General features: G+C 45.5%; 2 protein-coding genes across 2 annotated transcripts in view; both read right to left on the minus strand.

Annotated features, from left to right (window-relative positions):
* LOC147737175 (uncharacterized) overlaps positions 1–7595 on the minus strand; it is a 139799-nt gene extending 132204 nt beyond the window's left edge. Inside the window, exon 1 of the mRNA XM_086923031.1 lies at positions 6649–7595. Within this exon, the coding sequence (XP_086779157.1) occupies positions 6649–7595 (947 nt within the window). The remainder of the gene's footprint in view (positions 1–6648) is intronic.
* Positions 7596–9452: 1857 nt separating this feature from the next.
* Positions 9453–11426, minus strand: LOC147737176 (uncharacterized). Its single transcript, XM_086918875.1, has one exon. The coding sequence runs from the start codon at positions 11373–11375 to the stop codon at positions 9453–9455; it is 1923 nt and encodes a 640-aa protein (XP_086775001.1). The 5' UTR covers positions 11376–11426.
* Between the last annotated feature and the right edge of the window lie 6835 nt (positions 11427–18261).

Consider the following 18261-nt stretch of genomic DNA (forward strand, 5'->3'; position numbering starts at 1 on the left):
GACTGGTGGAATACCTCGCTACTAGTATTAGCATCAGATGCATCAGGGGGCAAAGTTTCTAATGATGGAGTTTGGGGGGATAGGCTCAGGCCCAAGGTAGATCTTCTCTCGTTATTTATCTTCGTGACAACTTGGACGAGATAGTTGTCAAGTGTATTAACATTTTGCGGTGTTTTGGATTTTGACATTTTCAATCGATGAATCACTAAATTACCACAGTTATCACCCTTATATGTAGTACTAGGGGTAACTCTTGACCAAAAGCAAAATGATGTTACAAAATATGCTTAGTAAAGAAGGGGACTCACTGGTGATGTATTGGGCAGGGTCCCTGGCCCAGTCCAGTAACGACCAGTCGCGGACTGTCGCAGACTGTCCCGGGCTTCTCCCGGCGCTCCCGCGCAGCGGTAGATGGGTGTTGCTAAATTAGGTCTACAACGTCCTGGGGGCGGGGCACCAAGTCAGCGCGGACCAGGTGTGCTCCGCAGGCAGGGACTCCTAGGAAAGCGAGTCCCTGCTACAGCACCGGTCTCTGCCGCCGACTTGAAGATGGAGATGCAGAAGTGTCGCCGATTTTTGCTCGCTGAGGCTGTGAGCTAGGAAAGGCTCCCAACAGCCGCTGATTCCCCAGTGGACGACGCGACACCCGCGAAGCGGGTGTTGCTAGGAGTGGAGCTGATTTCCAGGGAGGGCGGCCAAGAACCACGGGTGAGCCCTCTGTAGGTTTGCAAGTATCCCGTTTGCAGGAAGGCAGGGCAGAGCTTTTCACTCCCTGCTGAGCGTCCTGGGGGCGGGGCACCAAGTCAGCGCGGACCAGGTGTGCTGTGCAGGCAGGGACTCCTGAGAAAGCGAGTCTCTGCTACAGCACCGGTCTCTGCCGCCGACTTGAAGATGGAGATGCAGAAGTGTCCTCCGCCGATTTTTGCTCGCTGAGGCTGTGAGCTAGGAAAGGCTCCCAACAGCCGATGTTTCCCCAGTGAACGACGCGACACCCGCGAAGCGGGTGTTGCTAGGAGTGGAGCTGATTTCCAGGGAGGGCGGCCAAGAACCACGGGTGAGCCCTCTGTAGGTTTGCAAGTATCCCCGGTTAACTCTACATGACCTACGTCATTTATTATGGTTTTGGTAATGTACCTATAGATAATTTAAGAAAAACAAAATAAGAAGATGGCTGAGAATGTAAGCGCACACAACTTAAGCAGTACAAACAGTAGAAATATATTGTGGCTCATTGCACCTTTGCAATCTATACCTAACGCACCTTCGGCTGCTGCATTTTAATTATTTCTGGTTTTTACTGTGTTTAATAAAATACAAAACTTGTGATTTAAACAAATTGAATTTGGTACCTTCGGCGGCTTTACACGTCGTTTGACCTCATTTTGTTCAGTGTGTGCTCTAGTGCATCTTAGAGGGTGGGCGTTTAAAAATGCGCGCTGCGCGAGCATCTCTCGCCTAGAGATCATTGCACCTGAGCTCTCTATACTTAACACACCATCGGCTGCTGCATTTTAATAATTTCTGTTTTTTACTATGTTTTATAAAATAGAAAGCTTGCGAATTTTAACTAATTGAATTTGGTACCTTTGGTGGCTTTATGCGCCGCTTGACCTAATTTCTCCCTTGGGACTCCCACTTCCTGGATGTACCGGACTAGAGACGCCATGTTGTTCAGTGCGTGCTCTAGTTCGTCTTAGAGGGTGGGGGTTTAAATATGTGCACCTAAGGCAAGCCCATCTGCGCCCGTCAGCGGCCAGGTACCAGTTACTATGCCAGTGTACGGGCTCATACCAGTGTTGAAACTCTGAGGTATGATTGTCATGAGCTGCTATCCCTTAACCTTAATAATTGTGGGGAATGCAGGAGATGGGATGCTGCGGTGGACAATAAGTGCACCTGTGATAAGTATAAACTTGAATTTGCCTCTATAGGTGTGTCGGGGGGTAGGATTGTGTTACGTGATATTAAGGCTGTGCTTATCAATGCCTGTTCCATTCCTAAGCATTATCAGGATATTTTTGATCTGCTTATCGATGAGTCTTTGGACCTGCTCTATGTAACCTGGTTTGTCCTTCCTCTAATTCAGTTGTCGAAATGGTTATCCCTAATTGGTTTAAGCTATTTAGAACCAACCGCAAAGTGGGGCGGGCGGTGGTGTGGCCTTGATTGTGAGGAAAGAGTGGGTATGACAATGCAATGAACTGACGGATTTCTCTGACATTGAAGCCCTCGACTTTTGCATCAAAATTTCCCCTAACTACTGCTTGGGTGGGATACAGCTATATCGTCCCCCTGGACCTGCTGGTCCCATTCCTAAACTGCTTGCCGACTGGACCATGCCCAGGGCTTTGCGATATTCGCACTTTCTTCTTTTTGGTTACTGTAACATCCACATCGATAACACCAACACCAGTGACACACATGGCTTTCTAGCTGTGATACAACCGTCTTCACTACAACTATATGTGTCTGACCCGACTCACTGCGGTGGTCACACGCTCGATGTAATTTGCTCTAGTTTGCCTTTGCTACTGTCTCCCTCTCGACCAGTCACTTGGTCTGACCATTATCTGATTCCTTTTTCCTGGCAGATTTCCAAAGGTGTTCCTTCTCTCAGGCTTCGCTTTAATGGCCGGGAAGGCTGCCCCCTAAAATAGAGCTTGATGCATTCTGTCTAGCTTTAGCAGAATGTCCGCTGTCGCTCCCTGCTGATGTTCTTCTTGCACTTGCCCATTTCAATAGTTGGATTGAGAAGGTGGTGATCGATCTCATTCCACAAGCCAAACCCAGACACCATAATGCCTCACTGCCTAAAATCATGGTTCTCACCCCAGCTCAAAGTTCTGATGCAGCATCGTAAAAGGCTGGAAAGAAAATGGAGACAAGATAATGGCTTGGAGGCAAAGAGCAAATTGAAAATGGCCCAAAAGGCCTACAATGCGGCCATTAGATTGGCCAAGTGGACCTATTACGCTGACTGTATTGCCCAGTCTAGTAATAATGTTAAAGACTTGTTTAGCATTGTAAAAAGGTTAATTTCTCCAAATGCAATGAACGTGGTCCACACCCGTTCTCTCAAATGGTGTGAAGAACTTTCCAATTTTTTTATCAATAAGGTCAGGGTATTGCAATCACATTTTCATAACTCTGATAGCCAGTCTTCTCGGCTGTCCCCTGATTATTTAGCTGGTTCCATCACATTCGTTATCTTTTCTGTATTTGAAACTGTATCTCTGCCGGACTCCCTGGCTGCCTTATATTGCCTTACATCGGGCTCCCCTCATGATCCTTGCCCTGCGAAACTTATGGCTACAGCAGCTGCTGTTATCAATCCATTCTTGAATCAGTTGATTAATACCTCACTTTCACTTGCTTTCGTTCCATCGGACTGGAAACAGGCGCTGCTTCTTCCTCTCATAAAATAACCTCCTCTAGATCCCCATCTTCCTTTCATCTCTCTGCTTCCTGCTATTACTAAAGTTTGTGAAAAATTGGTCAACAAGCAGCTCACATCTTTCATTGAGCAGCAAGGCCTTCTCCACCCTGCCCAATCCAGTTTCAGGGCCACATACAGTACCGAGTCTGCCCTAGTGGAAGTAGCGGAGGCTATTCGTGAGACTTTGGATGATGGGGGCAGGGCCGTCTCAGCCAGCTGGACCTCTCGGCCGCTTTTGATACTGTCTAAGACTGGAGCATGCATTATTCTACATGTAGTGCGTGTTGAAGAATATTAAATGACCAGTAAATGCAGTATTTCTCTTACATGGAGACGTAAAGGCTAGACAATGATGGAAACTATTGATGCGATTCAGTAGCTTAGGAATGCAGAGAAGGAGGGCTGGACTGATAACTAGAATCATAACATACTCTTGGCAGACTCGTAGGCAGAGCCAGGCCAAGCCGAGCACTGTGAGGCAGGAAGTAAGTGAAGGGTCAGGAATACAGGTGGGGGCTGTATCGCTCCTCAGCGAGGGCTCAGGAGACAGGAGCTGAATCTGGTGTCCGGGCCCTTTTGAGGCCTAGAAACGGGGACTTTTCAATGAAATAACGTGCACACTGAGAAACGTGGCAACGCAACTTTACATAGGCCTAATACTCGTAGCTTTCACGAGAACTGGAAACTGGCATACTAGAGATGGACACAACTGTAATTGCGTCTTTAATCGAACATGGGGGATACATATGCATATTAATCATGCACACATAACATAAGATGGGGGACACGTAGGGACACAGAACATGGCAAAATTTACTTTTCCACATTCCCTCCTTGTCACTACGTTTCCATCAGGAAACATCAATATTCATGATACCATCTATCATTTCATACAGTATCATTTGCTCGTCTCGAATTTTCTTGAAACTGGATTTAGAACGGGACTCGGGACTAGGAATACAAGAGGTAGCACAAATGCCGCAAATCGCAGGGCCACATTGTAAACAGAGGCAGCAACTGAATATGATCGCTACTGCAATACCCAGAAATGACAATACTTTCCATCCCCAGACGGAAATTATATTCCAGAACCAACCGGACCATGTCCAGGTGCCTGGATTTTGGTGTAACATATGGGCAATATTATGGAGTCTGGTAATAGCTGAATAAACAGACGGTGCGTTATTTGGAATGAAAATGCAGCAACTAGATCCGATGACTCTACATGCCCCGCCCCTATCGGCCAGTATGACGTCAAGGACGAGACGATTCTGGAGCACGACAATTCTCATAAAGGATTGCTCTTCGGTTAAGTTACTTAGAGCAGAAGTAGTCTCAATCACTACTGCTTCAAGGGTTCTCGTTAATCTACGTATCAGTTTACTATTCACGACAGTACCTAAATAGGGGAAGACACCTTTATTGATATCTATGTATTGCTCTAGAGCAGTTTCAGTATAATCGACAATCGGGAGGTCTCTCTTGTGTCTCGTATGTACTAGGTGGGAATTCCTATGATAGTCAGGTGGGGCTAGGAAAACTGGTGGCAGTAGGAAGGCAATGTAACAGGTTCCCTCCCAATCGAGGGGCAGACGAACATATGCGGTCTGACCACAAACAAAATAAGAATGACGTGAAGCTTTGAAAATAGATTTCCCACTGTCACCATACTTGACAATAGTCGTACAATCACTATGGCCTATATGTACGGAACCATTCTTTCGGACACATAATTCCCCTTTGACTGGTAATACTGACATAGAGGGTAAGTCTGGAGTAGTATCAGACTGAACATTCAGGACCATAAAATTCGAAGAATAATTACCCAAATTATGAACTTCATTTTCTAGATCTAACCCTGTTCTGTGGGGAAGACCTTGCTTGTCTGGAAAACATGTACTATTAAGAAAAGACATATCTGTTGAGGATGACGTTAACGTGGACCATGCTCCACACGAACCATTATGTGAAAATGGATAAGGAAAAAGTGGCAGAACTCCCTTCGGTGTCTGGAAAGGGGGGAGTCGACCACACACCCAACAATTAGTGGCATTGCTGGTTTGGTGTGAATAATGTAACATGCGGATAAAGGAATTATTACGCATAGCAAGACGATATGAGAGTTCATGAGGAGGTAGATCACTAAACGTGTGCTCTATTGTAACATTAGAAGACTCATTTACATTAGAAACTGGAAAACACAAATAAAATGCATAACTTGTGCAGGTAATCATAAGGCTGAGATATAGCAGAAAACATAAAATAATAGTGCAACTTTTAGAGTTCTCACTAACTCTCTCTCTGTGGGGGTCTATTATATACATGTCAGAAACCGGTCTAACCGTTTCACCTAGGGGAGGACTTAGACAATCAAACTGGCTGACTTATTTTACTAGACCTTAATTTTAGCTTGTACTCCTGCTGCGGAGTTTTCTCTAACAGGGAGGAATTTGTATCATTGTCTTTTGCGGGACAGTCCTTGAGAATAGTACTTTGGCAGCTTTTAAAATCCTCGGAAATGTTCTTGGAAACAGTCTTTAGTCCATAAAATTTCTCTACGTGAGACAGATGGACCCAGCCCTTCCTGCCTTCCAGCTTGACGGCAGTACGGGTGGCCAGGAGGACTTGTTTGGGTTCTTTCCAGCGGGGCTCCAGCGGACTTGAACGATCAAAATTCCGGACAAGAACCATGCATCCGGGAACGATTTCATGCGGTGCCACCTCGGTATTGTCTGGAAATGAGGCGGCAACCTGTGAACGACAAGAGTGTAGGGCAGACATCAAGGAAGCTAGGTAATCTGTCAGCATATTACTTGAAACATCTGTAATACTTCGGGTCTAGGTGTACCCCACATGTTAGGGGGGCGGCCGAATACGACCTCGTACGGGGACAGACCTGATCTGGAATGTGCGACCATGCGCATATAAAACAAAGCGACTGGCAGAGCTACTAGCCAGTCCACCCCTTTCTCTTTACATACTTTTGCAATTCGAATTTTCAGGGTCTGATTATGTCTCTCTACGAGACCGGCTGCTTCAGGATGGCGTACACAATGGAACTTCCACTGGTACCCTAACAAAAGGGAAATATGTTTCATGAGCGGGGGAAGAATTCACGAACCAACTGCTTGGCAGTGGTCGTGGCTGTGTAATCTGGGACTGGATATGCTTCTGTCCACCTGGACAAAGCGCATACAACTACAAGGACATACTTGAAACCTCGACATCGCTCCATCTGAATATAATCCATTTGGAGGACTTCAAAAGGGTGGTCAGGAGGCTGGAATCCACCTTGTTCCACCGGGACACTTTTACCTGGATTAAACTGGCAACATATCATACAGGTACGGACCTTCTGCTTGGCTGCAGCTCGTAAATGCTTGTTGAACCAAATGTTCTGGATACTATCTAACATAGCTTTTTCTCCTAAATGTGCTGGACTATGTGCGGTATTGATAATGACTTGAACCATAGAGTCGGGGAGAAACCATGTGGCTTTTCCCTTCGTTACCCATCCCTGATCTGTCTGGACCCCTCCTTGTTCGGACCATTTCTTGATTTCATCGGGAGTAGCATGTAACTGGATATCTATGACATCTTGAGTGGGGTCCTTAACTGTCATACAGGTAGTCAGATCTGGAGTATGTGTCTGTGTCGGATTAACTGAAATGTCTGGAGTCTGTGCTGTAAGCTTGGTTGTGCGATCTGCTAGATCATTACCTTGAGAAATAGTGTCAGTAACTTTCGTATGTGCTTTGCACTTCATGATAGCAATAGATGTCGGTAAGTGTATGGCATCTAACAGAGCTTGAATAAGGAGACCATGCTGAATCTTGGTTCCATGAGAAGTCATGAAACCTCTCTCCTGCCAGAGCACTCCAAAGTCGTGTACAACTCCAAATGCGTAGCGTGAATCTGTGTAAACATTGACTTTCAGGTTCTTGGCGTGAATGCAGGCTTGTGTCAGAGCAACTAGCTCTGCTGCTTGAGCAGACAGTGTGTCAATACGGTGTGTTTCTATAACTTCAGTGTCTGTAGTCACTGCATACGCGGCTACTAGTTCTCCTGTACTTGTTCTCATACATGAACCATCCACATAAAGTGTCAGGTCGGGATCTGGTAATGGAATATCTGTCAGATCTTGTCTTGGCTTAGTCATAGTGTTAACTACTTCCACACAGTCATGTGTGGCAGGATTCGAAATAACTGATGGTAACAGGGTAGCAGGATTTAGAACGTTGCAGCGTCTGATTTCTATGTGTGGCTGGAACAGTGTCAGTTCATAACCTGTTAAACGTGCAATTGTCAAGTGCTGAGTCTGTGTTCGGTTTAAAAGAACTTCCACGGAGTGTGGAACTTGTACTGTCAAGGAATGTCCTAATACTATGGAATCACTTTGTCTGATAGCTAGTGCTGTGGCTGCAACTGACTTGAGGCACGCAGGCAGAGCCTGGGCTACAGGATCTAGTGTGCTCGAAAAATAAGCACAGGGCTTGTATTGTCCTGCTTGATCTTGTGTAAGAACAGATAATGCTGTACCTTCACGTTCAGTGACGAAAAGTGTAAAAGGCTTACTGTAGTTCGGTGTAGCTAGAACTGGAGCTTGGCATAAGGCTTTCTTTAACTCATTAAAACTAAATGTATGTTCAGATGTCCAAGGGAGGACAGTCGATACGGCTGCCTCCTGTGTCGTTAACTGTATCAGTGGCTTGGCTAGGAATGCATACTGAGGAATCCATTGTCTGCAGTAAGAAGTGAGGCCGATAAAAGCACGCACCTCCTTCTGTGTCTTGGGCTGAGGAAGACTCGCTATTAACTGGATACGGTCAGGTGTCAACTGCCTACCCCACTTGGACAGTAAGTGGCCTAAGTAGATCACTTGCTGGACACAGAATTGAAGCTTCGAAGGGGACACCTTGTGCCCCATCTCGGCTAAGAAATACAAGACTGTAAGGGATGCTCGCTAACAAGCACGTTCAGAACGGGCTGTGATCAGTAGATCATCGACAAACTGGAGCAGGGCAGTGTCAGTTGGCATGTGAATATTGTCTAGTTGTCTCTTAAGTGCTTGACTGTAAATACTAGGACTTTCTGTGAAACCTTGAGGAGCTCGTGTAAATTGGTAGCTCCTTCCATTTAAACAAAATCCGAAAAGAAACTGGCTGTCTGGATGAATGGGGACACTGAAAAATGCGTTCTTGAGGTCTATGACTGTAAAAAATGTGGCTTCAGAATCAATGGCTGTCAGTAGGGAAGAGATATCCGGGACAACTGGGTACTGGGGAATAACACATTTATTGAGTTCTCGAAGGTCAATCACTAATCGATATACTGGGGGTGCATTTGGATCAGTACGTTTCATGACTGGAATGATCGGAGAATTACATACATTGGAGTCAGTTTCTACAACTACACCTTGAGCCATGAGCTCGTCAATAATTTTGGATAAGGCTGTTACAGCCTCAGGTGGCAATCTGTACTGTCTGATTCGCGGTAACACTACGCCTGGCTTAAGAGTCACACGATGGGGTGTGATTTGCACGAAGCCAACGTCAGTTGGACCTTGCGCCCATAGATGCTGCGGAACATTAGACAATCTCGGATCAAAATCTCGTAATACATAGTGACCCTTGAAGTCACGTAAAAACAAGCGTATTCCCTCGGGGGAACAACATATGACTGCACCTAATTCTTTCAGTGTTTTATTACCTAACAGATTTTCTGGACATGACTTCGTAAGTAACAGATCAGTAGTGCGGGACAATGGACCTACTTCTAGAGTAACTGGCTTAGATATCTCGTTTACAATAGGCTTTCCTGAAAATCCAAGGGAAACATTTCTAGAGCCTGAGAGCGGAGCCCCTGGAACTTCGGCGTGACTTATAGTGGTCCTACTTGCCCCTGTATCAATCAGAAACTTTCTGTCTTTCCCTAATACTTGACTGTGAACATAGGGACCCTCTTGATCTACAGGTATCTCGATGAGAGGCAAGCCTACCTCCCTCTCTAGGCTGTTTCATGAATATGGCTGATACTCTGGATACTCGGACTGTGCATACTGGTACATCTGCTGTGTAAAATGCTGTGTTGCAGCAATAGGCTGCGGTGCTGGAACTGTCTGTTGTGCATTCTGTGGCTGAGAAGTCTGTGAAACTTGTTCTTGTCTAGGCGGACGTGGGCTTTCTTTAGTTTTACCGGTAGCTATGTTGTGTTTCAGAACTGCACACTCGTTTATATAGTGACCTGGCTGTTTACAATAATTGCAGGTCCCTTTAACGGGAACTGCAGGATGACTGGCTTGATTCGTACCCCTCTTCTGACTGTCTTGAGGAACAGATTGTGCAACTAGTACTTTCATTTTTGTGTCTTTCATACGTTTCCTTTCATGATCTTGCTCTTCTCTGATTCTATTCTGGTGATACTGGAGCATCTGTAACATTTGGGACGGGGTATTAGCTTGCCAGGTACTTTCGACTTTCAAAACTCGGTTCTTAACTTGTGGACTTGAATTCTCGACTAATTTAGTAACAAAGAGATGAGGGTATGACTCGATACTTGTCTTGAGGCCACTGTTAATACTAAAGCATTTCTCAAATCTAGAATAAAAATCACTAGTGTCTTCGTCTTGTTTCTGTTTACAGGCTGAGATTGCATCCCAGTCTTCCTTTTTAGTGGCTAGTAATCTTGGCAAAACTTGTATTAACAGTTCTGGTAATTCTTTACATTTCTCTCCAAGACCGGTACCTGGTACTCGTATCTTATCTTCAGCTTCTAGAACTGCCCAATCGATCTTTTTCTCTCCCACCTCCCATTCTTTTTCCTTGAGTTTTTCATATACCCCTGCGGGCAACAGGACTTTTAACATTTTAATTATATCTGGATACGTGTATTCTCCCATACGGAGCATGTCTTTTAATTCTCGGTGGAACCCTGCTGGATCTTTCTCATGACAGGGAATTAATTTCTTCATCTCTAAGAGTTCCATCTTTGTAATCGGAGTGTAAACAAACACTCGTTGCATTTCACCATCTGCTGTCCTGACTGGGTGTACTTCTCGTAACGGATTCTGTCTGTCTATGTAAAAGGGTTTACTTTCTGGGGGTGAGACATGAACAAAATGCGGGTTCAAAAACGTTCTATATTTGTGGCGCTGTTCTAGAATAACACTAATTAAATCGGTACCTAGACCTTTCCATCTATACTGGAGTAACTCGTTCAGGACATCGTGTAACGGACCTGGATCAGAATGTTGACCCTCATACAATGTGATGAGGTGCTGAATCATATACATACCCACCAGTCGTTGCTCGGCTGGGGGCAGTTTCAGAAACATTTGTGCCACTATTTCATCTGGAAAAGTGGTAGAATCAGTAATCCATCGGACTGCTGATCGGGCTAGTTCTTGTTCATGCATAGTACTTAATTCACTATAACCGATTCGTGATTTCAAAATGTGATCGGTAGCTTGAAATACTTGTTCTAGAGAACCTTGTTCTGGTGCTGGATGAGGAACAGTTTTCTTGTAGTCTAGACGTGAATGTCGGTCGGAAAGTCTAGTTCTACCTACGTACGCTATTCTAGTGGGATTCTCGTCGTCTACCTCTTCAGTAGAAGAGTCATTTTCTTTCTCGTTTACTAGTGCTTCTTTGCGTTTCTCGTGTAACCTTATTATTTCTTTACGAATTTTCTTGTACATACTCTCTATACTACTGATGGTTCTGTGCTTACCCTCGGCTATATTATCACTCCACCTGGTCAGGGTTCTCATTACGGCCGGATCTTTAGTCGGAGAGTCTTGTTCTCTTATTAAACAATTAATCAGAAACTTTAATAACATGAGCTGGATCTCAGCTTTCCTTTGAGACATGGCTTCGCCAATACTTTCTGGATCATCCCCTGTACGGATGAAACGATATATTCTGTCTAGATCTTCTTTCATATTCGGTAGGGTGTCCAAATACCCGGTCACCCGTCTTACACGGATGGAATATATAACTGTACTATCATCACCTGCGACTGGATCATAGCGGCATTCAGTAAGGGCTCGTCGGATTTCTGCAACGGACTTATATTTGGGCGTACGCTGTAACGCACATTCATGTAACTCGACCAACGTTACACGTTGGTGTGGTGGCGGGGTACCAGGAGGACCTCCTCCTGCGGCCCCTAAACTAGAATCGTCGACTGATACTCTTCGTGCTGGCGCGGCGGGAAATTGTAATGTGGGCTGGACAGGGGGTACCGTAACAGGTACTCCGGTGACTGGAGGAGCAGGATTTACATTATTTACAGGAGCTGGCGGAACAGGATTTGCATATTCTGGGACTGTGTCGTCCAAATAGGACGAAATAAAAATATCAGCTGCGGTCGGTTTGTGACGTAGCTTGATCAGAACTAATGGTGGCGGAAAATTACTGGATGCCTCCGGGGTTGCTTTTGGCAAGCCCTCGGCAAGAAGAGGGTACATACCCTTAATAAGGGCATTCCTCTGTCTGTCTGACTGTTCGGTTTTAACTCGTTCACCTAGCTCGTTCTAAGGATTCTCTACTTAATTCTGACTTTCTGATTTCTTTTTCGGTTCTTTTATGAGATTCTTTGCGCCATAACTCGATGGCATCTTTCTGTGACTGTCTGGCTTTCTTTTTCCATAATGCTTCTTCTACTCGCATGATGCACTCGGCATCCCACGTACCTGATACGGGCCATCTATACTTTTCTTCTAATTCCTTGGTGTACTCTACCCATAAATCTAGATACAATATGGCACTTATGCCATGCTTTTGATACATAAAGTGACCTGGACTGTCCCTAGGCGGGACAGGAACTGCTGCTTCTAACAGACCTTTTCTGGTTTTTAACCTCTTCGCCGCTAATGACAAGGGTAACTCGTCATGGACTTTCCATTGATTTCAATGGAAAATCAATGAAAAGTAAAATATTGCCTTAGCAGCCAAGTGGTTAACTGACGTAGTTTAGAAAATAAGGGCATGACTGAACTGTAATCTAGACACAATACAATACACAATGAACACGATAATTACACCACTTTCATACCACGACATTAAAATACATGAATGACATTTTAAAGTAACAGTCTTGGCAAAATACTACCTGGAATACTGAAAACAGAATACATGAGTTTTCTCGAGAACAGAACTGACTAGAACAGAAACTAGATGCACTGCTAAAACAGTACGAAACTTACCGGTCTCATAAAGAGACACGTCAGGACCCGCATCCACCGAAGTGGACACTTCGTTTTGGGTCTGTGTACCACCAAAACCCACGGACCAGAGTCAATTAGATTGACCCTGTCTAGATACTACCCCAGCAACGGTACTCACCGGGCAGCAAGAACGGAAGGCCTCGGACTGGACTGGACTGCTACGACGCCGGACGGACAAACTTCGGACTTCAGTTACGGGTGGGCCTCCGGATACCTCGGACCTTGGACTCTCGGCTTGGGCTCTGGTCGGGACTCGCCGCGTTCCTCCACCGCCTCGTCTGGATGCTGGACCGCCACCTCCGTCTCCTCCGTGGGCCTGAGGGATACTTGAAGCAGAAATATCTGCACGTGCACGGTATGGTTCCGTCACGGCTGCAGAGGGTCAGGGGGCCGGCGTGGCTTCACCGGCGCGTGGGGAAAGGGCAAGTCCCTATTCGGGCGCCATTATGTGGTATATAAATAAATAATACCGGATCTAGGTTTGACTGGACATAGCAATAACAGATAGCTCAATAAATAAGAGTCAAGATTCGAGGTAGTAGGAGTTTGCAGGTTTAATACAGCATAAAGGACAGGAACAGGACAACCTGCACGGGAACAGGATGGCAGGGCCCTGCAGGGGGGACAGGGAATGAGCGCGCCAACTTTAATAACAGTGCACAAGCATATATACTAAAACAGTTGCATTACAATACATATAATAGGCGGAGCAGTGGGTGTGGTCAATAGCAGTCGCGAAAGATAAGGGTGAAAGTGGGTGTAACAGGAGGCGTATACATGGACATGTGCTGTAAACGTAACAGAATATGTCATAAATGGGGCGGAAACATGGAGGGGGCTACCTAAGGAGCCGGGACCTCTAACCTAATGGTGCGCGCAAACTGACAATGACGTGTTACTAGGAGAAGCTGGGGGCTATGAACTCTGCGCTAGGAGTAGAGACTGAAGTCTGGAGAGTCAGGGCGACATGTACCTAAACCCTATCTAGTATCTAATGTTTAGAGGACATGTTGATATAAACTAAGAGTCAGGAGGGGAGAGGCTAACAGACTCTAAGACTGGAGCATGCATTATTCTACATGTAGTGCGTGTTGAAGAATATTAAATGACCAGTAAATGCAGTATTTCTCTTACATGGAGACGTAAAGGCTAGACAATGACGGAAACTATTGTTGCGATTCAGTAGCTTAGGAATGCAGAGAAGGAGGGCTGGACTGATAACTAGAATCATAACATACTCTTGGCAGACTCGTAGGCAGAGCCAGGCCAAGCCGGACACTGTGAGGCAGGAAGTAAGTGAAGGGTCAGGAATACAGGTGGGGGCTGTATCGCTCCTCAGCGAGGGCTCAGGAGACAGGAGCTGAATCTGGTGTCCGGGCCCTTTTGAGGCCTAGAAACGGGGACTTTTCAATGAAATAACGTGCACACTGAGAAACGTGGCAACGCAACTTTACATAGGCCTAATACTCGTAGCTTTCACGAGAACTGGAAACTGGCATACTAGAGATGGAATCAACTGTAATTGCGTCTTTAATCGAACATGGGGGATACATATGCATATTAATCATGCACACATAACATAAGATGGGGGACACGTAGGGACACAGAACATGGCAAAATTTACTTTTCCACACCTAATTGGTTTAAGCTATTTAGAACCAACCGCAAAGTGGGGCGGGCGGTGGTGTGGCCTTGATTGTGAGGAAAGAGTGGGTATGACAATGCAATGAACTGACGGATTTCTCTGACATTGAAGCCCTCGACTTTTGCATCAAAATTTCCCCTAACTACTGCTTGGGTGGGATACAGCTATATCGTCCCCCTGGACCTGCTGGTCCCTTTCCTAAACTGCTTGCCGACTGGACCATGCCCAGGGCTTTGCGATATTCGCACTTTCTTCTTTTTGGTTACTGTAACATCCACATCGATAACACCAACACCAGTGACACACATGGCTTTCTAGCTGTGATACAATCGTCTTCACTACAACTATATGTGTCTGACCCGACTCACTGCGGTGGTCACACGCTCGATGTAATTTGCTCTAGTTTGCCTTTGCTACTGTCTCCCTCTCGACCAGTCACTTGGTCTGACCATTATCTGATTCCTTTTTCCTGGCAGATTTCCAAAGGTCATCCTTCTCTCAGGCTTCGCTTTAATGGCCGGGAAGGCTGCCCCCTAAAATAGAGCTTGATGCATTCTGTCTAGCTTTAGCAGAATGTCCGCTGTCGCTCCCTGCTGATCTTCTTCTTGCTCTTGCCCATTTCAATAGTTGGATTGAGAAGGTGGTGATCGATCTCATTCCACAAGCCAAACCCAGACACCATAATGCCTCACTGCCTAAAATCATGGTTCTCACCCCAGCTCAAAGTTCTGATGCAGCATCGTAAAAGGCTGGAAAGAAAATGGAGACAAGATAATGGCTTGGAGGCAAAGAGCAAATTGAAAATGGCCCAAAAGGCCTACAATGCGGCCATTAGATTGGCCAAGTGGACCTATTACGCTGACTGTATTGCCCAGTCTAGTAATAATGTTAAAGACTTGTTTAGCATTGTAAAAAGGTTAATTTCTCCAAATGCAATGAACGTGGTCCACACCCGTTCTCTCAAATGGTGTGAAGAACTTTCCAATTTTTTTATCAATAAGGTCAGGGTATTGCAATCACATTTTCATAACTCTGATAGCCAGTCTTCTCGGCTGTCCCCTGATTATTTAGCTGGTTCCATCACATTCGTTATCTTTTCTGTATTTGAAACTGTATCTCTGCCGGACTCCCTGGCTGCCTTATATTGCCTTACATCGGGCTCCCCTCATGATCCTTGCCCTGCGAAACTTATGGCTACAGCAGCTGCTGTTATCAATCCATTCTTGAATCAGTTGATTAATACCTCACTTTCACTTGCTTTCGTTCCATCGGACTGGAAACAGGCGCTGCTTCTTCCTCTCATGAAATAACCTCCTCTAGATCCCCATCTTCCTTTCATCTCTCTGCTTCCTGCTATTACTAAAGTTTGTGAAAAATTGGTCAACAAGCAGCTCACATCTTTCATTGAGCAGCAAGGCCTTCTCCACCCTGCCCAATCCAGTTTCAGGGCCACATACAGTACCGAGTCTGCCCTAGTGGAAGTAGCGGAGGCTATTCGTGAGACTTTGGATGATGGGGGCAGGGCCGTCTCAGCCAGCTGGACCTCTCGGCCGCTTTTGATACTGTCCCCCATTCACTTCTCGTTGCCCGTCTGCAGAAGTTGGGCATCATCGTTACTGCTTGAAAGTGGTTAAAATCCTTTTTGGAAAATAGAACTCAACAGGTTTGGATTCCCCTTTTGTGTCAACATCTCAAGCTCTGCGTACAGGGGTTCCTCTGGGGTCTATTTTGAGTCCTTTGCTATTCAATCTCTATATGACCCCTCTTATTCAGCTGGCTGAGGACCTGGGTGCCATTGTAGTTGCCTACGCCGATGATACACAACTTTTGTTTACCTGGAAGAAGCACAAGGCCGCCACATCTCATGTCAAGGCTTGCCTGTCTGCGGTATTTTTCTGGATTGTGTTGCCTCAGTTAAAATTTAATGCAGACAAACCAGAGATTCTTTTCTTTGGGGAGTTTCCCCCATGGATTTGTCATTATTTCTCGCCGACTGAATCCCCCTGTCCTTCTCCTTCTGGCCATCCTGGGAAAAATTTTGTCATTTGAATTGATGAGAAACTCAGTTTTGGTAACCAGATTAACAAACTCACTGGCACTTTGGTATTTAAAAACTCCTCCGCATATTCTTGCCACCATTGCCTCTCTCAGCTAAAGAAACGATCACCCGTGCTTTCGTTACCTCTCGCATAGACTATGCAAATGCATTTACGTCGGTCTGCCTTGCAACCTTTTGGACAAATCACAGGTTGTTCCAAATGCTGCATCTCGTCTTCTACTGGATCTTCCTAAGCGCTCCAGTGTTAGGCAATACTTGCGCAACTTACACTGGCTGCCAGTTAAAGCTAGGATAATTTGTATTTGTATTTGTAGAGTGCAACATTTAATAACAGGCATGAAGAAAGCCAGTTTTTAATCCAAGGCCTGGCTGAAACTAGTTGACCACACCGGACGTTGGAGACCATAAGTCTCTCCTACCACGTCCAATAGCCTTGTTTTTAACTCTGCCTGCGGCCCATTAATAAAGTAATTCACTGGGACCTCTAGGACAGCTTTTAAACCTCACTCTCAACACCATGATAAAGCATGCCACCAACTAGGTTGGTGGGTGAGGGCCTTCTAAAAAAATGAATATGTTTGTCAAAGACACATACAACATGAGCATTATCAGTGTAGCTAGCTCCTATTGATTATTATATACATCCCCATGGGAAGTGAACTAGCTACCCTCTTTCCTCACTCTCTTATGTGATTTAAACTAATAGTATACTATGCACCACTCAGCACTGCCTCACTGCACTCTACACCACTCTACGCCAATGTACTCTATCCCCACAACACTAATATAGTATACTATGCACCACTCGGCACTGCATCACTGCACTCTTCTATGCACCACTCCAACCTGCCTCACTGCGCTGTACTGTGCACCACTTCACACTGAGTCACTGCACTGTACACCACGCCAATGTACTCTATCCCCACAACACTAATATAGTATACTATGCACCACTCAACACTGCATCACTGCACTCTTCTATGCACCACTCCATCCTGCATCACTACACTGTACTGTGCACCACTTCACACTGAGTCACTGCACTATACACCACTCTACACCAATGTACTCTATCCCCACAACACTAATATAGTATGCTATACACCACCTGACACTGCGTCACTGTACTGTACTGTACTATGCACCACTTCACACTGAGTCACTGCACTATACACCACGCCAATGTACTCTATCCCCACAACACTAATATAGTACACTATGCACCACTCAACACTGCCTCACTGCACTCTACACCACTTTACGTCAATGTACTCTATCCCCACAACACTAATATAGTATACTATACATCACTCAGCACTGCATCACTGCACTCTTCTATGCACCACTCCAACCTGCATCACTGCGCTGTACTATGCACCACTCAACACTGCCTCACTGCACTCTACACCACTCTACGCCAATGTACTCTATCCCCACAACACTAATATAGTATACTATGCACCACTCAACACTGCATCACTGCACTCTTCTATGCACCACTGCAACCTGCATCACTGCGCTGTACTATGCACCACTGAACACTGCCTCACTGCACTCTACACCACTCTACGCCAATGTACTCTATCCCCACAACACTAATATAGTATACTATACATCACTCAGCACTGCATCACTGCACTCTTCTATGCACCACTCCAACCTGCATCACTGCGCTGTACTGTGCACCACTTCACACTGAGTCACTGCACTATACACCACGCCAATATACTCTATCCCCACAACACTAATATAGTACACTATGCACCACTCAACACTGCCTCACTGCACTCTATACCACTTTACGCCAATGTATTCTATCCCCACAACACTAACATAGTACAATATGCACCACTCAACACTGCATCACTGCACTCTTCTATGCACCACTCCATCCT

This window comes from Lissotriton vulgaris, chromosome 1_1 (genome assembly GCF_964263255.1).
Source record: "Lissotriton vulgaris chromosome 1_1, aLisVul1.2, whole genome shotgun sequence".
In the NCBI taxonomy this organism is placed as follows: Eukaryota; Metazoa; Chordata; class Amphibia; order Caudata; family Salamandridae; genus Lissotriton; species Lissotriton vulgaris.

Coding starts and splice junctions, on each gene's coding strand:
- LOC147737176 (XM_086918875.1), bottom strand. CDS start 11,375: ATGAAAGAAGATCTAGACAGAATATATCGTTTCATCCGTACAGGGGAT.